The 22,576-nt window shown below is 37.4% G+C and overlaps 1 protein-coding gene across 5 annotated transcripts; it reads left to right on the top strand.

Moving 5' to 3' along the window:
- Window positions 1–744: 744 nt before the first annotated feature.
- LOC136445615 (electrogenic aspartate/glutamate antiporter SLC25A13, mitochondrial-like) lies at window positions 745–21,513 on the top strand. 5 transcript variants are annotated; one of them, XM_066443731.1, is made up of 20 exons: window positions 745–790; window positions 1,113–1,169; window positions 3,758–3,897; window positions 5,991–6,106; window positions 6,607–6,746; window positions 7,087–7,233; window positions 8,733–8,862; window positions 9,398–9,491; window positions 10,803–10,814; window positions 11,759–11,846; window positions 12,843–12,924; window positions 13,881–14,036; window positions 14,780–14,832; window positions 15,159–15,239; window positions 16,524–16,664; window positions 17,555–17,693; window positions 18,966–19,124; window positions 19,920–20,010; window positions 20,384–20,567; window positions 20,966–21,513. In XM_066443731.1, exons 1-20 carry the CDS (start codon window positions 773–775, stop codon window positions 20,984–20,986), a joined length of 2,049 nt encoding a protein of 682 aa, XP_066299828.1. In that variant the 5' UTR covers window positions 745–772; the 3' UTR covers window positions 20,987–21,513. The 5 variants fall into 5 exon arrangements, with proteins under 5 accessions (XP_066299828.1, XP_066299825.1, XP_066299827.1 ...); XM_066443728.1 differs by lacking the exon at window positions 15,159–15,239 and adding an exon at window positions 15,798–15,878 and having other exon boundaries at window positions 746–966; XM_066443727.1 differs by having other exon boundaries at window positions 747–966.
- Window positions 21,514–22,576: the final 1,063 nt, after the last annotated feature.

The raw sequence follows: 22,576 nt of genomic DNA, 5'->3' as shown, positions 1-22,576 counted from the left end.
CGTAGAGTCCAATTGCAGGTCAGCAATTTTAAGAAAATAAGTTGTATTGTAAATAATTGTGTTTAGCAGGAAGCGGATGTGACATTTGTCTTATAAACCAGCCGACAACGATGTAGTGTGATTCTCCCACGAAGCCCTCAGACTGTTCCAATAAGGGACGGAGAGTTTTTGTCTTCGTCGCCTTCTAATGCATGCTTATCGAAGCTTTTCAGACAGTGTTCTGAATACGTTAGTCTGTCAAGTTTGCATTTCTAGCGGTATTACTGATGTTGCATCTAGCACATATCCCTAAATACCCCGTTTTCGAAAAATCCCGAATTTAAGTACCCCACGAATTTATGTTATCCAACGTTACAAGTTAATTTTTGCATCCTTTGAGCAAGTGAAGACTACTTTATTGAACTCTGCCATTACTTCAGCCTATCGATCATATATCGCGCGCAGGGGAACCCCTCACGTGAAAGGGCAAATTTTCAACCAATCAGCGCGCGTTCTTCACGTGAACATGCACCGGTCTGGCATTACAAGCTGGTTAGGTCCAAATTTCATGTAGGGGTGACATTCTTTTGAATATATTAAATTTCCATGTCTTGATACCGCTCAGATACATGATTATTCATCAATCGTATAAATATAAGCTTGAAAATAGTAAATTTATAGAATATTTGACAACAATTAACATTTGTATCATGAGCATCTTTATTAAAGTGACCTTACATGTCCTTACTTTTGGTATCTTCCAAACATCGACATTCGGGCATTCTATTTCAATATGGCACCTCCCGATGAGGTGAATATGCCTCGGATTTGGTGAAAATATCCCTGGATAACTTGAGTTTTAACCTTGCATTGGTTGCTGCCTGCTTCCTCTGATTGACCGTAGCTATCTGGATCTGTTTGTGGTGTTACTGAGGCTTGGTTGTGGGGCCAAAAATGTCGAAAACAGCCACGTGTGAAAGCGTTCTGGTAACTCTTTTCTATGCATGTGAACTAACTTGGCTTCTTTCTTTTATTTTCACTGCACGATGCTTGGTTATTTCACAACTAAGCACGTTGCTAGCGTACTATCTTATTTAGTATTGTAATTTGTGTGGTGGTTTGTGTTATTTCAGGGGCTCCCGGTGCTGAAGAAAGCCGATGTTGAAGACTTACGGAGTGTGTTTCAGAAGGTATGTCCTCTTGTGTGTCCGATGTGGTATGTTTGACATGTCGACCCGGAAACTATATCCGCTAGGTCATCTAACCGGAAGTGATATGTACTTTAGACATTGGGATAACCTTAAGGCTTAACACTTTTATAACGACACATTGGTACTTAACAGACCTACAAATTATATATAGCCAACGCGTGTGTGATTTAATCTACAAAATCACACTAGGATGTTTTGTTGTCATGATCATGCCCCTCCCCCTTTCCACATTCCTCATGTTACTGTAGCCTAGATGTCAGACTGTTTCCAAGCCAACTTCTCGACTCCAGGGCCAACATTTTCCCACTGACACAGTTTGTTGCTCCTGGTCTAAGTCAGGGGTGTCTGTGGTAAAATTTTCTTGGGGCATGGAGCCGAGGAGTTGGCCTTTGTAGGCCCTTGGAACAGTCTGGCTTCCAGGCTAGGATATACTGAGATGCCCATCTATTTTAAAATCAGGAAAACATCTTATATTACTATTCAATCCTGATAGAATAGACAAATTTACATTTGCTTACTGTCTTATTTATTTATTTAAAGCCCAGCTAAGATTTGATTCTGTAGCATTTTCAAGAGATGTACGGGTTTCATACATTTACTGCCATGGACCGAACTGACACCAACTCATCTAGTGGATCATTAGGTACAGTAATAGGCTAGGACCATCCAACTCAGGTGTATAATTACATTGCAAGGTGTCAAAGTAGGGCAAGATCGGGAAAATAACAGATCTCCCCTTTCAGAATTAACCGCCCCATGTTTCCAAATTTCTAAGTCATTGTCGTCGAGGACATTGTTGGATGTTAACTCAGGAAACTTCGATCACCTTAGTCAGCTATATTGAGTAGGAAAATTGACAAGTGAAATTTGCATGTTCCTTAAAATTACATAAATCATGTTATTGCTGGTCCAATTCCTTTTTTAGCCTATCACCCTCGTATGCAGCAGAATTCTGGCATATATTCAGTAAATTTAGCAAGACATGGTGTGAAAATGCATCTTGGAGATTAACAATTTCACAACATTGACCCTCGAGTTGGCTTACTCATCTTTTGATGATTTTTTAATTCCTTAACCTTAAGCACACTGAAGTAAACGTTGGGCACCCAACTCTCTATTGGTTACAGGGTTAGGCAGCAGAAAGAAGGTTAAAACCAAATTTTAGCTAGCCAATTCAGCCCTCAAAAATCACAATACTTGTACTTTGATCATGATTTGTTGGAAAGTTGCCAGGTATATCATGATGTGCTTTCAGTGGTAATGCCCAATGTTTTGCCTATAATCATCTTGGCAGTTGACATGGTGTTCTCTCTAAGAAAATCACCCAGTCTTAAATTTGCATCCTGATACTTTAACTGTGAAACCTATTATAAAACTCTCACAACTTTGTTTGGGGTATCTTCAGTACTGCCAACTGGAAATTTTTGGGGTTCATAGGAGTACCTGTTTGATAACTGTATGATGCAATGTCTGGTCAAAGGTCAATAAGCTAATATACCTTTGAACAGACTTTTGTGTAACGGCTATTCCATGACAAAGGCCAGGGTACATTTTCTATGTTGGGAAGATTTTAGTGAAGAGTTGGTTCATTAAGAACAGTTGAATACATGCAGGGATTGTAATTATAATGATGAAAGCAGGTAAGGGGTGGGGTTAAAATCATGTCGTTGTCTGCGTTTCCGAGAGGGCTAGTTGATACTTACTATCATACTAAATCATCCTCTCTGAAAAGCAGACAACAATATGATTTTAGCCCCACCCCTTTTTAGATACAAGGAAAAAAAGATGAGCAAGGCAACTATAGCTGCGTCTTTCGTATTTTTCAAAATTGCAGACAAAATTCCAGACAATTTGCAAAGATGTCATGAACAAAAATTGAATCATTTTAAGCCATTCTTTTTACTATTGATTTGGGCATGGTTTGATTTCTCGAGTGATTATGAATTATTAAACAACAGAAATTGTTGGCAGATCAATACTCATTGATCTTAAGTATATTATGATTAAAATATATATGATCATTTATGTTATAGAATGATGCTGTCAGGACCTGTATTTAGTAGGTAATACTTGAATTTTGTTAGTATTGTCATTGCTGATCGTCTCTGAGTAAAACAGCACAGGCAAATGTGTTACATTCTGATAGAGCCTATCGTACAAGAACAGCTGTCCTATATGTGCCTTAGGCTAATACATGTACATGTACCTATAGCTACATCTAATAAATTTTGTTTTCAATTCAGATTCGTAACTTTATGATATGACAGGTTATACTTATACTTATAGTCACAGTTTATTAATATCTCCCTGTGTGATAAGTTCCACTAAGCCATTGAGAAAATGAGACCATAACAAAACTTTGTTACATTCTTTTGGAAATTATAATTATATCAGTATTCTGTTGAATTTAATGCTGATGCTCACAGTTTTGATAGAAAGTGGCTTTGAAAAATGACAGGTTTTTAGTGTACTTTATGAAAGAAATCAATCTTGTATATTATTGTAGCTACCAGGATTTAAAGACATGTTTTTAATAAAGCAGTTAACTAATTTTTGTTTCTTTCCAGTATGCAACGGTTGAGAAGGATGGGGAGCATTACATGACACCCAGGGACTTCGTCATCAAGTACCTGGGTATCGAGAAAGAAGATGCTGATCCAACCACCCTCAACTTGCTGGCCGGAGTCGTAGATGAAACCAAAGATGGGTCAGTTCTTGTATTTCTTATTTTGGAAAGTTCAGATTACTTAAAACCGTTTTTTCTAGTTATTGTAAATAAGTACTGGTTAGTTCTGCTAGTTCATTTTAGTGACGCTGAAGAAGAGTGATGGATGTCACTCGAAATGTCTGGAAATAAATCTCTGAATTCTTATCCAGTTTTAGAGTCTGAATTCTCTTTATATATTGTTTATCTGGATGTCTAACCTTCACAAACGTTTCAGATTACTTAGCAGTCTTGTAGGATTTATGTTCAATTATGAACAATAGTTATTGTCTCTTATGAACAATAGTTATTGTCTCTTGGATTTTATGAAAGAGAAACTAACACTGATTGAAGATGACAGGTACTACTTACAGCTATTATCTCATCATCATCTACACTAAAACAGTTAATCATTTAGAAAAAATGAAATGTTCAGTTTACCGGGTGACTTTTTCAGCTTTTAACAAACTGGTTTTTAAAAGAGCCCAATGTACACAGAACGAAGCACAAACCCCAAAACATTGATGTTGGGAACTATCCTTATACAAAGTCATTTCACATTTCAATCTATTGCCTCACTTGACATTCTAACCTGAAATCCAAGTGGCTCAGTGATATCCCTATCGTGTGACATAAATTGCAAAAGGTAATTGCTGTTCACGTCTCTCGGGGCTTCTGTGGGTATTACTCATTATACACATGGCTGAGTAGAGCAATGTATAAAATATAATGAAGGTCATTTCGACCCTGTATTCCTCATGCATACTGTATATTGTTTGTTACAAACTATGCAGTGCTGTATCTGAAATAAGAATTGATAACACATGTACATAGATTGATGATTGAGTTGAATAACCGGTGAATTTACTCTAAAAGAGATGTAAATTTATGATAGTCATTATCAGCCGTACCAATGTTACATGCCCTAGCTGAATTTAGTGGCATTTGGGATGGGTTAGTTTAGTACCTCACTGGAACAAAACTAAGGGTTCATGTACATGTTCAAGGTCATGTTAGGATATATAAGGATGATATCTCATATATCCCATCTGAACTTTCTATGTTGTTGTGTCCGAAAGATATTACTGTCTCTAACTACAAGACAGAATCTCAGACGAGTCAGAGGAATGTTTTTAATTTGGTGCACACAGTATCAGTGAGTGAACAGGGTCAGGTGCAAGTTTTCACCCCAGCCTTCTGTTTTCATGATTTTTTTTTGGCTAAAATTGAAAATAAAAATACGTTAACCAAGAAATTAGATTGGCGTGGCCTAATGATATTCATAGATAGAAATATTTCCTTTGACAGGCTGACCGCCCAGAGTCTCATGTATAGGTGACTAACCTTCTGGGTATTTGCTAGTTAGGTTCATGGTAAAGGGTAGCAGGATATATTTGTCAGGATTAGTTTCTAAACAACCTTGTCACCCCGACTTGATGCCCTTTTTAGATCACGTTTAGATATGGACACCCACATATGCAGAGAGACAAGTGTATCTATGCCATAGGTCATACTGTTACTGATGGGCTGTCAGAATAACGTTTTTTAGATACCCTTGATAGCAAGGTCAAATGTACCAATTTCTTTTTCAAATGGATATTTCAAATGTATGATACAGTATATGGATATTTGTTATGTGGTACTGTTAGTAATATGAAATATTTTAGTTTTAGCCCATTTTATTTATTTATTTTATTCACATACATTTATTGAGCATTAGACAAGAAGCATATCTGCTTATGATGGTCTTCTGCTAATAAAATAAATAAAATACAGATGACGGTCAGAGATAACAAAAAAAACAACTAATAATTACAAGGTAACATATAACTCAGGTTAACAGCAAATGACAAGACCAACTAAGTTAACATCATAACATAAAAATAATAGTAATACAGCAAAAGGAATTTATACATTGTAATTATTTTATCAACAGTCTATTACATTGTATGTTGCGTACAGACAAAATAAAGAGTATCCACCATTGCAATAGATGTACAATGCAATGGAAGACTTTTCTTGAAAACACGTACATGTACATAATGATTTGCTAAGTAGTAATCATATTAATTTTTTTGCATGATGTTTTTCTTCAGGTTAATCTCATTTGTGGAGTTCCAGGCTTTTGAGTCCCTCCTCTGCTCTCCTGATGCGCTGTATCTGCTGGCTTTCCAACTCTTCGACAGCAACGGCAATGGATTTGTGTCTTATGGTAATATCAGTACTGTACATTGTTGTTTTGTAGAAAAACAATAGTAGTAGTAGTATCCGGTATTTTGATTAAACTGCTGCCGGGGTCCCTGACACAGGGGTGGGCAGCAGCCGGCTAGTCGTCACACCCCTCTTCCATGCAGCTCTGTCCAGGGGGTTAATCATGATAACTATGAATTGATAACTATGTTAAGTACATATGTATACAAAATTCATCAAAGTTTTTAACTGTTAATTTGTAGCTTCCAATGCATTAATTATTTTGTGCAAAAAACCAACATACATGTATAATGTTACAAGTTACATGTACATAGAACCCAAACTTCTGCAGACAGTACGTCCATCTAGATCTGTTGTTAATTTTACTCTTTACGACTTTAGCGTCTTGTTAGCACTGGACAAACCCATCTGTCTAAGTCCAACTATCCAGTAAACCAAGATATGTTCAAAATGAAAGCTGTTTTTCTCCTCATTTTTGCTTGATTTTTTTTGTTAACTCAGATGAGTTCAAAAGTGTCATGAGCGCAACAAGGATTCACCAGCACATACCATTTGACTGGGAAGGGGAGTTCTGCAAGATGTATTTTGGATGGGACAAGAAGAAGGACCTCAGCTATGCAGAGTTTACACAGCTGTTGCAGGTATTTCATTGGTTGTTGTAGTTAGCCAATTAGAATGCAGGAAAAAGAAATCTTAGATGGGATTGGCTATTGTTGTAGCCAATAGGAATATAGATGATTTAACTGGTAAGTTGTGATTGGTCTCTCTTAATCAACAATAAAACCAAGCTATTATGAACTGAGTATCCTTCTGTATCAAGTTTAAATCATTTTATGTCAACATGTTATGATAGGAATGTACCCAACACGTGCATTCTTTAGATTCATGTGAATGGAATTTGCTTGCATTTATTGTCCTAAGAATATCTATAATGCTAGATTGATATATGTGATGATTTCTAAGTAATTTTTCTCCCATTAGTCACTCGCATATGAGCATGCGAGAGTCGCCTTCCGAGTGAGGGACAAGAACAAGAACGGCTTCATTACTGCACTGGACTTCAGCGACATTATGATCACTGTCAGAAAACACATGCTGACTCCATTTGTAGAAGAGAATTTAGTTTCTGTGAGTACATGTATACAGTCCATATGAACACATTTTCTAGTTAATAAAGAAGACTGAAGATAAAAACTGCAATAGGTACAGTAATTCTAATATATAAAATGAGTCATTACCTTAAGGTCTGATAATCATTTTCAATGTAAGTAGTTGATCTTGAGCTTCAAATCTTTTGTATTTTTATCAAGTTGTCTAATAGTATCTTTTCTATTATGTCATGCTTTTTCACCTCTGACAAAGAAAATCATTGTAAGAAAACATCACTGCATCGCTCAAGTTTAATAGCAGAAAGATGTAACGTTGGGTAACCTAAATTCGTGGGGTACTTAAAGTCGGGATTTTTCGAAAACGGGGTATTTAGGGATATGTGCTAGATGCAACATCAGTAATACCGCTAGAAATGCAAACTTGACAGACTAACGCATTCAGAACACTGTCTGAAAAGCTTCGATAACCATGCATTAGAAGTTGGCGACGTCAAAACCTCTCCGTCCCTTATTGACAGAGTCTGGGGGCTTCGTGGGAGACTCACACTGCACGGTTGTTCGCTGGTTTATAAGACAAATGTCACATCTCCTGCCTGCTAAACACAATTATTTACAAGACAACTAATTACAATCTCTTTTGCTAACCTACAACTGGACTCTAAGTGTGATCAATCATCAAAACTCCTCTCTGTTGCTACAACCTACGGCACGTGTATTTTCCCGCCGCCATATTGTTAACCAGAATCCTGTTGTCAAGCAGACGGCAAAGGTTTGTGAGGAACACTTTTTTGTCTAAATGCTGCGTGTGATAGTGGACTGAGGAAGATATTTTCCTCAAAGTTTGCTCCTAACACAACAAGGAACACATGGACATAGTAGTATTACCATTGCTACGGCATCCAGCTAACTTACCATGAATAATGTAACGTTACACGTTGCCCGATGATGACGATGGGCCGACTTTGAGTGAAGTTCTACCGACTCAACACACGGGTTGTTCCGAACTGGCCTGATGTGTGCGGTACGGCCGTTTTTTCGTGTATTTTTTTTACTTGGACACGTCTATATCCATAGCACTCTCCTCAAGCCAAGGATGGAACGAATAGCTGCTGTATAAAATGTGATTAGCGGTAAGATATTCAAGACGAATCTTCTCTCCCGAATTAATGTGCCCCCCTGTCCGACAACACTGTCATTGTGCGTGCGGCGGACGGTAGTTTCAAGTTGAAATATTATGGTGTCAGCACGACTAGAGACAAAATCTACCATATATATGATTAGTGCAAAGATAGTACATAATACTGACAGAATTATAGAAAAAAAGGATGGTTTATTGTTCTGCTAGATTGATTTCAGTCAACCATTATCGGAAAAATCCCGAATTTAGGTTACCCAACGTTATGTAATATTCACAATATATTGTTCCAAACATTGTGTACTAAAATTTCTGCTGTAGAATTTTTTGGCAACACCCCAGGAGTGGAGCCTGATATTTGAAACTTGTGTCTCTCTGTCCAGTTGGTTGGAGGGAAGCAGGTGAGTTTTCCTTACTTCACCGGGCTGAACCACCTCCTGTCCAGCATGGAGCTGGTCAAGAAGATCTACAGACAAGTGGCCGGACACAACCCCAAGGCAGAGATCACAAGGGGTCAGTCAACCAATTAGAACACTTTTTTTTTTAAATTTATCCAGTTGCTTGAGTAACTGTTACCTTGTATGTCCTTCTTTTTCCAACTGTGCAGCTTCCTCGAATGAAAGGTGGAATGAGTGAATAAAAGGATAAATAGATGATAAATAAATGTTGAGAACATTTTCAACTTTAACCAAGGGGTCAGTCCACCAATTGCAAAATGTACTTCTTTTCAAAACCTATTACTGATGTAACTTGTGTCTTTCTTTTAGTACCTACATGCAAGTAGATGGAAGATTGGATGATTGAGTAAATCAAAGCATAAATGAAAGAATTTTGGGAAACATTTCACTTTAACCTTGAATGTTACACTGGGGCTAATTAAAAACATTTTTGTGGGAAGGAAGGAATGATATTCTAATTTTTTAGATTGAAAATTGTTGTTAATTCCAGGCATACACTTACAGAGCAAAAAGAAGAGACTGTTACAATCACTGTAGAGGCTGAAAAGTGAACAGTGAATGTCTAATCTTTCCTGCATCTTGCATTGCAGAGGAGTTCCTTATAGCTGCCCAGAAGGTTTCTCAGGTAACCCCGCTGGAGGTGGACATCTTGTTTCACCTGTGTGACCTCATCAGTCCAACAGGGTAAGGAAACTTATCTTGTCCTTTTAATTTAATTACTTTGTGTAACATGTAGATCTGCAATTGTTGGAATCTATGTCATCATACTTGTTTTGTTTCCGTGTAAGAGCTACATGTATCTAGAGAATACATATTTTTGTGATTTAACAAATTATCTTATACCCATGGTGCTTTGAATTTGTTAGACAAGTGTTCCATCTGTGCTATTTTGAACTCTTCAGAATGTATGTTGTTTTGTGTGTGCTGTTCTTTTCTGTGTTTGACTGCAAATCGTGTATGCTATTTCTCCCTTCTGCTAACAACTGTTGCTGTCTGGATAGATAGATAAAGACATACATGACATTGTACGCTTACATTTTTCGTGTGCAGAATACTAAGAACTCTCAGAAGCACATACCTTACTTGTTTCTGAAAGAATTTCTTCAAATGAATTCTTCACACTTGCAAAACGTTCCTGAAGGTTTATCGCTCAATGAACAAGTTATAATAATGTTGCAAAATCATGAGAAAATTTTGTCAAAATCAATTTTGAACCTTACTTTTTCCCTTTATAACCTTAAAATGAATGCAGCAATTATCTGTTTTCCAAGTTTTTTTTTTTCTGTTTCTAAATTTGGCACCTTTCTTTATAGGAAGCCCAAGCGATATTTATATCTAAGGGTCCAAAAAATCAGATTTTGAAAGTCAAGTTATTTAGTCATTTTTATACATGATTAGTTCAAACAACACAATCACAATGTATAGCAATGTCCATGATACCAAAATATGACATTGTGATGTGAGAACTCACTGAAAATCGTGCCCGGAGTTTGTGTAGGCTCGCGAAATTGAGGGAATCATCGTATGGCACAATTTTGCACAGTTTAAAATCCTTTAATTATGAAATTTTTACTCAAATGTACTTAACAATGTTAGTAAATGTCACTACCATCAAGATTTTAGCATTTTTTTAATTTCCATTTTGGTCCTAATATTGCAAATGGTTGCCTTTAAGGAAATACTCATGCAAACAAGCAAATGAAACAGGGCCTGTCTATCATTTGCAATTACATGGGCTTTTTGGCAATCAGAAATATGACAAGACAAGAAAAGAAAAATATGCAAGATTGTACATGTAATTGAATGTTAGTGCCGTCAGTATCAAATATGCGCTTTTCCTTTTAATTTTGACCCCTTGTTTTTTTCTCCTGTATATTTCCATATTGTTTTGTTGCTTGTAAAAAACAGGATCCTTTAAAATACACAAAAATAACATGTACTCACATATCCCTTTTTGTCTTTGCACTCAATATGGAACCCCTGGTCTGACAACAGTCTTAGTACAGGGTAAGGATGGTGATTTGTTTCCAAGGTAACCGTGGTCAGTTGTCAGAAACAACTGTCAATCATTCTGTTGGGGAGAATATATCCTTTGATCAGTATTTTGAAAGTAGCACATTCATTTCACCACAGTAGGAAATGTTTTTATTTCCTTTTTCAAAAGAACAAGAACTCAAGTACTACTTTCATATAGATTTGTTTCATGTTTCATCCCATATTTGAATGCAAGTTTTCATGTCATTTCAATCATGGTTCATATCGCATTTCCCTGAAAATGTTACCACAGGAACACAATGATTGACAATTGTCAATCTCAACTGATTACGGCAACCAAGAAAACTCGGAACTTGAATCTCCCCTTTGCCAATGCATATTTCTTCCCTAGAAAAGGGCCTTTTTTCATGTATTCTACAATGCTAGACAGCAAGGTTTCCAGCACAATTTTATCTTTGCAGAAAGTGAATTGCTTTTTATAAGTGCTGCAAAAACTAACCCAGACCGCAGTGCTTGTCCTTTTTGTCTCCTTTCCCACTGCTCTATGTCTTCATCCCTGTGGTGTGTGGTGTTGCTGGTAGTATTCTGTGTGTGGATTGCGTTGAGTGCCGTCCTTTGCCACTAACCCACCATTGCAGCTCTTGTATATGGAATATATAACTAAATGTACATGTACATGTATATCATAATGCAGTAAAGACTCTCAATATTTAACACTTGGATTACTATAAAAAAAACATTTTGATTATTGTGTCAGAAAGAAAGAAAGGAACAGGAGTTTAGTACACACATGGTTTAAAGTAGTTTTGTTACCAAACAAATTGTAGCAAAAAACTAAATTGATCCAGCATGCTGACCAGTACTGTTGATGCAATACTTGGTAAGTTGCTGTATTAAAATCTTTGGTTGTCTTTATCATATTTATCTACTTTTTCTTCATCTCTTTCGCCCCACAGGAGAATAACATATGAGGCTATAGAAAGGATAGCACCACTAGAAGAGGGAACGCTACCCTATGAAATGGTCGAGGCACAAAGGAGAAAGGTACCGCAACACATAATTCCAAGGGAGAGATCTAGACACTGCATGGTTTACAAGTGTACAATGTTTCTTCAGAAATGGGAAAAATAGATATTCAAAGTATAAAACTGTTATCAGTATTACGTTGATGAAGGTTAGACATCCAGGTAATAAGATACGCCAAAAATAATTACTCAAGCAACTGGATAAGATTTTGAAACAGTCAGACGTTTCGTTTCAGACAGTATCCACTGTCTTTCGTCAGTGACTAACGATAGGACTGAGAACACCAGGTTTTATACCAAAACTCTGAATAGATATGTTAATGAGGTTAAGACAATTTAGGATGTCTTGATTTGGCAGAAGTAGTCTTTAAAAAAAGGTTAATCAGTATTTTCCAATTTAGTTTAATTTCAGGGGGGATTAGGGTATTCCTGTTTGGGCCAATAATACATGCATTCCTAAGGGGAATATGACAGAACTTAGTGTCATTTTCTTAGGAACCAAAGATTCTGACCAAGAAAACTTACCCTCAAATTCTCAACAATTCTGTAGACTGTCATCTATCAGAATTACGAGAACTTCTATACGGCTATTCTCCGGGGAAACACCTCCAAGGAAGAGCACTTGAGTCAGTCCATTTAAAGGCCTTAAAAGGGCCCGCTTGGGACCACCCCACTATCTCGCGGGGGTCCAGAAGACAAAAAGATGGAGAAAGGCCGTTTTGGTCACCAAATTCTACAAGTATGAAGTCTGGCCTGTCATACCCACCCCAGAATTTGCCAAGATTTCACCAAAAATCCCACCAAGAAAGGCTTTCAATGTTTTAGTGCCCTCTTTAATTCTGAGCTCTCTCACCCTGGGGTCTAGGCGCTTGCGCCAATACCCTCATTCCCCATCAGAATTACGTTGTATGATACAAAAATGCTCATGCATTGATAAATGTTATACAGTATAAGCAGATTTTTTGCATTAAGTGTTCAATAATTTCTGGTAATTTTTGTTTTGATTTTGTTTCAGGAGGGTCCACAGCAGAACAGGGGGTTTTTAGTCCAGTTTGCAGAATCAGGATATAGGTTCTTATTGGGTGGAATAGCTGGAGGTAGGTTTAATGTAGAAATGGAGCATGGTAGATAGTGTGTATATGTGTGTGTGTGTGTGTGTGAGTGTTTAACTTAATATTCACTTATTGCATGGGTATGCTGTGTGTTTATGAAATATCAAATATTTCTTTGTGTCTACATGCTGTGAGTGTTTGTGAGCACATGTGTAGCAAATATAACCACCCTTTGGCGTTACTCACCAACAATTAGATATACAAAAAAATATGATATGTTTGTGTGTCTGCATTGTTTGACTGCGATCAAATACGAGCATATACTGTAATTCACTTTAAGTTCACGGTAGCAAAATTTCACGGTGTGAGAAAAAGGGACATTTTCACTGAACTTTAACTTCATGGTGGTAGCAAGTGATTTACAAAAAGGATGTGTGGAGGAATCATAAATAGGTTTTTCACAATGATCAGCCTTGTCACAAAATTTTAGAGTAGGAGGCTAATATTCAAAAGTAACAGGCAGGCCCTGTAGTGGCAAAGATTAGTCGCTCGCGGGGGTAGGTACGGTCTCCCCCTCCCGTAGGAGGGGTCTGGGGGGCCTCCCCCTAAAAAAATTGTAAATTGAGACCCCCTAAATATGGTTTTTGGTATATTCTGGGTAACTTTTATGTGCATTTTAAAACTTAACTTTTGTAACTAAAATTAAGTTGTGCTTTTTATCAAAATTCTACACAAAAGTAGCCGGCACAAAATTGAAAGTAGGCGGTGAAAATAGCCGCCTGCCGCCTTGTTTTGACAAGGCTGAATGATGATAAGTTCACGGTACAGAGGTGACAGTGAAAACAGTGAACTTAAAGTTACAGTGAAAGAAACAAGAATTACAGTACATGTAACTTATAAGATACTTGTAGAATGTTACTACAATGTACATGTACATGTAGGTCAATCTTATCGTGCGCAAAAGTCCATGTAGATTTTTTTTACTCCCATGTTTTCTCTAGGCTGTGGAGCCACGGCAGTTTACCCCATAGATTTAGTAAAAACCAGGCTACAGAACCAGAGAAGTGGGTCCTACGTGGGAGAGCTGATGTACAAGAACAGCTTCGACTGTTTCCGAAAAGTGATAAGGCATGAAGGCTTCATGGGCCTGTATAGTGGTAAGTGCTAAATTTCTTCTTCTCTCTGGAATACTGTAAAAGCATTTAAGTTCGCGTGGTTTTTATTTCGCGCTAAGGCGAAAATGGAGTGTTCGCGGTGGTTTTAACATCGCAGTGTAACGGTCACTGCGAAAACTGCGAAGATTAAAACCACCGCGAACATTTCTGCATTTACAACAGTAGATTTTGTTATACTGTAATTCACTTTATCGTCAAGGTATCAAAATTTCACGGTGTAAGGAAAAAGGACATTTTCACTGAACTTTAACTTCATGGTGGCGGCAAGTGATTTACAGAACGGATGTGTGAAGGAATCATATTCGATAACAACAGGTTTTTCACGGTGAAACATCGCTCATTTAGTGAATATTCATATTTGAATCTTTTTGAACATTAGGTTTATGATATGACATACATGTACCTGTATATCACATTTTGTTATATATACTGTAAATGCATTTAAGTTCACGTGGTTTTTATTTCGCGCTAAGGAGAAAATTGAGTGTTTGCAGTGTTTTGAAGTTTGCGACAGTGCTATAGTCACATACTGATATAGTATTGGACAAAAATGTTTGCGGTGGTTTTAAGTTTGCGCTGAAGAGTTTGCCGCGAAAACCGCGAACATAAAACCACCGCAAACATTTCTGCTTTAACAGTACCTCATTGTCGTTGGTTTCTTTAATTTCTTACTACTTTGTAACTGAAAGTGAAATATTTTCTAAAACTGTATATTTTTGATACAGGCTTGGTACCTCAACTTATGGGCGTGGCTCCAGAGAAGGCCATCAAGCTGACAGTGAGTCTTCTTTGAACTTAAACTTGTACTTATGAACTTTAACCTTTTTCTATAACTGCATGACCAATGTTCACCAAATGTGATGTAGATGTAGTTAAAAGAAATTTAGTAAAGTATATTCCAGAAGTTCACTTCAAATTTCATTTGAAAGATATTCATAGTGTGTGTACGCCTTTCATATTTTTGCATTTCTATATTTTTGTTTTACATTTCTATGTTCATGTATTCCCTCCTCCCAAATTGATATCTATCCACTGTATTTTATTACCTGTCTCTACCCTAATCTTTATGCCTTTCTCTTCCATTTAACCCTATTTGCCTTGTAGATGAACGACTTAATGCGTGACAAATTCACAACCAAGGATGGTCAGATTCCCCTTTATGGAGAGATCTTAGCTGGTGGGACTGTAAGTTTGGGGCATTTGTTGAATTAGATAGAGCATGTTATCTGAGACCTAGAATTCCTGCCATACACTTTTCTGTCTTGACCAATAAAAATTACTTCTGATCACACAGGCCATCTTTTCTTGCCTGTGCTTGATATTTTACTTAGGATATGAATATCAGGAATAAAAACGAAACTATTTTACTCCAGTATGCTTTCCCTTAGTATCCCCTAAAACCCATATTTTACATGTAGATCTAAATTTTTGCATTGAGAAGATTCCAATTCAACGAAAAATACACCAGTCCTGTATCTGTATATCCAGTATAACTACAAATGTACCTTTCAGCATGACACACCAGCTTGAAATATAGCATCAGCTGTAGAACGTAAAATGTATTTGGAAAACATAGGTGTACCAAAAGACTATGCCAGTACTACTGCCCCCCTCCCCCTTAGGAGAAAGGCACATGTGTATATGGCAGCAATTCCAGGTCTCAGAATATGGTAGCTTGAAGTTAAGGTGTCAGTACTAATGGTACTGCTGTTTTGGTTCTTTGCCTGGTGTTCCCACCCACAGGTGAATGATTTAGTTCGGGACAAGTTTACTAACAAGAACGGGGAAATAATCCTGCCCGCAGAAATGTTGGCTGGCGGTTGTGTAAGTTGCATGTCTATCTCTTAGTGTCTGCTTGACTTTGCAGTGCGTCAAGAAGAAATTCTAGTTAATTGTATTTTGTGTGTAGAGTCACCAGTAATGCAGCACTTCATAAAAATATAAGGCGTGTTTTTGCTTTGCTGCAATCTTTTTGGAACTTATATTCAGAATCTGTTATCAAAGTATGACTGTATTGTACAAGTGTGTGTTGATCACATACAATTTGCTGTGACATTTGAGTGGTTTGAACATTTCTAACACCAACTTTCAGTTGATTCTGGTCGATTTGCTGAATACACTACATGTACAAGTTACCCTATCTAACTGGACTACACAAAATTGCCCCAAATTACGAAATACATTCGCAAAGTAACTTCAACTGGCAGCAAACTGCCAATTTTTTGCTTAGAATTGTGAATTTTTTGTGAAATTGAGATTGGCAAAATGCCGCAAACAGGCCTAAAAAATGACCATTTTGTTTGTAGAGGTCACATATTTTACCAGTGCGTAGCACATCAGTGTGACGGCAAAGGAAAATTTGCAAAATTGCTACAGAAATTTTTCACAATTCAGGGCTGTCCAATGAGATAACCATTTGAGTGTTATTTTTCCTGTCTAATTTGGTATATTTTTTGGCGACACCACCAGGGCGGAATGTGCCAGGTGATGTTCACCAACCCGCTCGAGATCGTGAAGATCAGGCTACAGGTGGCCGGAGAGATCCAGTCAGGACCGAGGGTGTCCGCGTTGAACGTGTGCAGGGAGCTGGGATTTGCAGGCCTTTATAAGGTTTGTTTGTTTGTTTGTTTGTTTGTTTGTTTGTTTGTTTGTTTGGTTGTATTATTAAGAACTCCATTAGTGTTCGATTCTGACAAATGTCACCCCATTCTTCCTGGAGTCCATAAGTCCGACACAAATTTATCTTAATAATGTATTTTTTAATTTTTAATTTGCACATTTAAAAACAATAACAATGAAGTAATTTTTTTTTAAAGTGCAGGAGGAGGGAAGAAGTCTACAAGGCTTATATGATGCCCTCCTTCATTTAACTTAAAGTTTAATCAATTATATATTATAACAATAATAATAACTAAACTAATTATAATACAAATATGATAAATATAAGATGAATAGATCTCTTGCCAATTACATCGTCCACAGCAATATTTTCTACACATGGCAGGCACATGTACTACAGCATTTTACCTTAGAGGGGCAAAATGTACCACCAAAGATGGCATGCCTACATGTATATTGTAACATAGGCTTATCATAGGCTCACAACAACCTGAGCCTCACTTTGGTGCATGACCTCGAGCTGACCCCGGGAAATTCAAAATGGCCACCGTAACTGGCAAGAGGTCTATTAGTCAACAAAGCATTTCAGCAATCCAGTGACTTTAACATTTTGATATCAGTTAGACCAGCCAATGCTTATTCTATTGAGTAGAAAGTTTGACCTCTTGTGTACATATTAGATACTGTGCAAAGATTCTATTCAAGAGCACAGCATTTTTGTATCATCATGGATTTAGATGTTTGATGTTGACACACCACAAGTTATATAGCATATAGTTTACTAGTTGACATTTACTTAGCTATTCTCATTGAAAGGGTATTAAAAGCCTTAAGCCACAGAAGCTTGATTTTGTTGTTGAAAACATTGTTTTTGTCTCCAGGGTGCAAGTGCCTGCTTTCTACGTGACATCCCATTTTCAGCAATCTACTTCCCAGTCTATGCCCACGGCAAAAAGTATTTGGCGGATGAAGATGGACACAACAGTATCCCTTCACTGCTTATCGCTGCTACAATTGCAGGTATGTTCATGAATAGCATTTTTTTTCTTTCCCTTTTATAACCTCATGTTCATTTTTGTTCTTACCTAGGGCCACACCAATTTAATTTCTTGGTTAACAGATTTTGATTGTTAATTTTAGCAAAAAAAATCATGAAAACAGAAGGCTGGGGTGAAAACTTGCGCCTGACCCTGTTCACTCCCTGGTGTGCACCAAATGAAAAACATTCCTCTGAGATTCTGTTTTCATGTTGTTTTTCCAATCTAGCATTTTAGAAAAAAAGAATTTTTTATTCCGTTAACCAAGAAAATAAATTGGTGTGGCCTAGTGGTACATTGAGCAGTATCTTTTATTAGTGTTTCTGTCAAGATGTTGGACTTTAACAATTACTGTGTACTGTATTTCGGAAGATGCTTATTTGTACCACTTACTTGATAATGGCAAAATCAAGATTTAAGTCTCATTGCTTTTAGCAATTCAAATGTTTTGTAAGTCAGCTTTTTAGAAATCCTTCAAAATTTTGATATGCTTGAGTTGAAATGAGATGCACTGTATTTGGAAGCTGAGTGTTTGAACTGTAATGACAGGACAAGATTATACTTCGTAACAGACCAGTGACCTTTTCAGAATATAGGGTGTGATTTTGTAGCATGCTGCAGCTAATGGTATTGGTAGACCATGACAAACCTTAAGATGAACGACCTATCGTACCTACTACAGGTCACCTTTACACGTTTAACTGTAAGCATTGTTTAAAGCTATCTAATGAGGATGCCTCCATTGTACTTGGTGATAAGGCCCCCATTCCCCTGGGCGGTGATTGTGCTACAACCTTGCTGCATCCTAAATTAGATTTGCGTATCCCTTGATTTCATAATTGGAATATCCTGCAAAATGTAAAAGTATGACTGAAAAGACAGCAAAGCACACAAAGCCTTAAAATATTTGTTTTTACCTGTTCTGTTTTTGCTTGCAAGGATGGGGGCCGCCATGTTTGATGTGACCATTTTTGGGAGGGGTGTTTTGGGGGTGCCATGTTGGTTGTAACCATTTTTGGGAGGGGCGTTTTTGGGGCCGCCATGTTGGATGTGACCATTTTGACGGGAAGGTTTTTTTTTTGCGAGTTTATCTATGAAATTCATTGTGCGATCTGACAATGAATCTGACAAGGTCACTACATGATCACAGCGAGGTCGCTGCCCCAGTGGAATAAAGGTGTAACTAGTTCCACTCTTCGATAGCTCTAGGGAACAACAATCACCTGATCTGTTGCCTGTTTCTTCCACCTGCCAGGTGCCCCGGCGGCATCTCTTGTCACACCTGCGGACGTGATCAAGACGAGACTGCAGGTGAAGGAGCGGGAGGGCTTCACCACCTACAAGGGACTGTTCGACTGCGCCAGGAAGATCTGGGCAGAGGAGGGCGGAAAAGCCTTCTGGAAGGGAGCACCTGGTGTGTGCACACGAGTTGTTTTGAATCCTGTATTTTGGGAAGAGTCTACATTGAGATCTTTGCATACATGGTGGTGTTGTGTTGGCAGAACTGTTAGGGTACTGTAATTCTTTAAGTTCACGGTAGCAAAATTTCACGGTGTAAGAAAAAGGGACATTTTCACTGAACTCTAACTTCACATTGGTAGCAAGTGATTTACAGAAAAGATGTGTGGAGGAATCATAAATAGGTTTTTCACTGTGATGATAAGTTCACGGTCCAGAGGTGACAGTGAAAACAGTGAACTTAAAGTTACAGTGAAAGAAACAAGAATTACAGTATTTGGCCCAATCGAATCTCACAACATGCCACCGATGTTGTGCCCTCGGAAAAGGCATTTTTCACGACTTTCCTCACTTCACCTAGGTGTAAAAATGGGTACCTGACTTCGGGTGGGAAGGTAAAAGGTCCTGGTATCCATCCTCCATGCTTGAAATACTGGTTGCATTTACATGTATGCACTTTTTGGCACACAAATTTTAGTTTTGCACATAATTTCTAGACTGGGTGCGTGTACATGTACATGTACATATTTGTATTGTTATAGAATTTCTGGTTCTACATGTAGCTATAAAGAGATGCAGTAATGTTTGTTAGTAGGTTTTGCTGCCATTCCATTTTATTTCATGTTGTGCACTCAAAATGTTTTCTGTGATTTTTAGGTTCGGTATGCCAGTGCACCTATTCCAAAAAATTAATTTCGAGCCCTGTACTATGAAACTGTTCTAATAATGTTAATTTTTTTGTCTTTCCCAGCTCGTATGTTCAGGTCATGTCCCCAGTTTGGTGTGACCCTCATGGTGTACGAGGTCTTACAGAGAACGTTCTACATCGACTTTGGTGGAAGGTAAGGCTTCAATCAACATTTCAAAAATTGATTCTTTAAAAACTTAAAAAATTAAGAAGGCTGCTTCTACATGCAAGTGTGAGACTATCTACATGTACATGTATAATAAGTTGATCAAAATAACTTTTCTTCCTGAAAGTGTGTATGATAAGAGATATGCTTGACCTTTGCTCTTTGACCACAGGCGACCTGACGGGTCAGAGGTCAAGAAGGCACCCAGCATCATGAACTGTCCTTTGTGAATCATCATCAATGTTTCTGAATATTTCTAAATAATGGCAAAAAATGTGTGATTACTTGGAATATACTAAATTCATTCATTACAATACACAAATGGTCACAAATATGCTTGACCTTTGCTCTTTGACCACAGGCGACCTGAAGGGTCAGAGGTCAAGAAGGCACCCAGCATCATGGATCTTCCTCCACCAAATCCTGACCATATTGGAGGATACCGCCTCGCAGTTGCGACGTTTGCTGGCATCGAGAGAAAGTTTGGTCTAGCCCTTCCCAAGTTCACCCCTTCTGAAATAATTCAGGCTCAAGTTAAAAAGGAGGTGAGGTCTTTGATTTCTATTTATTTATTTATCTATTTATACAGGGAAAACTGACCGAATTTTAGGTGCTATATGAATTTCTTCATTTTTTATGATTCTGTACTGAAAGTGTCCATCAGTATCTAGTTGTTGCAATGTAGTTGTTTTTCTTGTCGTACAATGTACAAACATGTATCACTTGAAATACATGGTGTTGAGATATTCATGATCAAAGAAGAATAAGGGTTAGAGGATATATTGCAGTAAGATTTAACATATTCCACCTCTGTATGAAGATATTCCACAACTGTACACTTCAATTTTAGTGTTTAAACATTATTTACAATTTCTCTTTGCTAACATTTGTATGATAATCATTATGTTGGATTTAATGATGAAATATTTCTTGCTTTTTTTAGGTTGGAGCCCAACCGAGTTGAGAAGTTACAACAGGCAACACACCCAGGCTGAAGAGTTATTGAATACAAAGTGACCTTTGACCACTTCTATCCCGCAATGCAGCACAGTAACACGAAAAGGCACTGCATTGTGTGAACTGGTCACATGATAGTGCTTTTCACAGTTGTTTTGATTCACTGTACTGAAAAAAGTGATCTTAATATGATTTTTTAAAAATTATGTTTGATCAGTCAGGGTTTTTCTCTAGAATGCTCCCTCATAGTGAATGTACTTTTCATGGAAAAATCGTTTTGTTTTAAATGATTTGTGGGAACTTTCCTGAAGTTCAATTTCACTCAGTCGCTTCATCATAATTGTTTTCCTGATTAACTACTTTTAGTACCTCAATTATAGAAAGGCAATAAAATACAATGATTCTTGGAAAAATGTCACCGAAACTTTCCAAGTATAAAAAAGCAAATAATTCAGGAAAACAAATAAAACTAGAAGGAAAATTTGGCTGTAGAAAAAGGCTATTTGTAACAATTAAAGATAATATATGACTGGAGTGAAATGTTGTATTATTTAGTATCTACTTGTGGTGAAGGAATCTCCATAACACACTTGTACCAACAAATGGTCTAATTTGACATTCGTATGATTAAACATACAGTAAACAGGCAAAGGGCAAGTTATTTGCATTCTATCCACTCGTGCTGTAAAAATGGCCATTTTTTAGTTGATCGTGACAAATAGATGACCAGCATGCCAAAACAACTACAGGGCTGTGAAAGACATATCCATGTTGCTGAAGCATACATGAACGTTGAGGTTAAAGTTTACATAACTGTAGGGGCACATGTAAAAAGTATACCGTTTGTTAAAGGGTTGTTACAACTTTCTTGGATGCCCACTCTGTGTTAAGTTCAAACGAGGATGCAGTGATTTTTTAAAAACTGTATAATGTTATACAATATGGCAAGTTTTGATTGATGACTTCAATGATAGAACTATTATCAAAAGATGAAGATCTTAAAATGTATAGTTGAAAAAATATGAAAATAAAAGTACAAAATCACAACGTTGCTAATTGAGAAGATATGTGTATCTTTCATTTGTGTATGTGTTAATCAAAGTCAACATGTTGATCTGTGTTCACCATCACTTGACATTTTCAAAATCTATTAGTCCATTCTTATTTGACTATGTGGATGACATCCTCTGGACAAGCCTCCATAGCAGGCTCTGAACCGGCCTTTTTGGGGGCTAAATAATACACCTTTTGCAGCCAGCCCGTAACTATCAGCCACCCCGTAACCATTGAATTTAACGGAGAGATGGTTACGGGGTGGCTGATAGTTATGGGGTGGCTGCAAGAGTGTATTATTTAGCCCCCCCAAAAAAGCCGGTTTAAAGCCTGCTATGATGGCTACTCTGGACACCCTAAAGCAGATGCGAGCGTGCGAAAAAGAAGTTGAGCAAAAAAAGTTCTTTATCTTTATTCGAAATTGCAACAATACATAAAGAAGTTTATTGCAAGTTCATGCCCGTGGGCTAATTGCAAATACATGATAAAAACATAGGAAAAACATACATGCGTCAGTAAACTGTGTCTGACTTTGCTGTAACAA

This window comes from Branchiostoma lanceolatum, chromosome 12 (assembly GCF_035083965.1).
Source record: "Branchiostoma lanceolatum isolate klBraLanc5 chromosome 12, klBraLanc5.hap2, whole genome shotgun sequence".
In the NCBI taxonomy this organism is placed as follows: Eukaryota; Metazoa; Chordata; class Leptocardii; order Amphioxiformes; family Branchiostomatidae; genus Branchiostoma; species Branchiostoma lanceolatum.
This window is presented reverse-complemented; position numbering and strand designations above follow the sequence as displayed.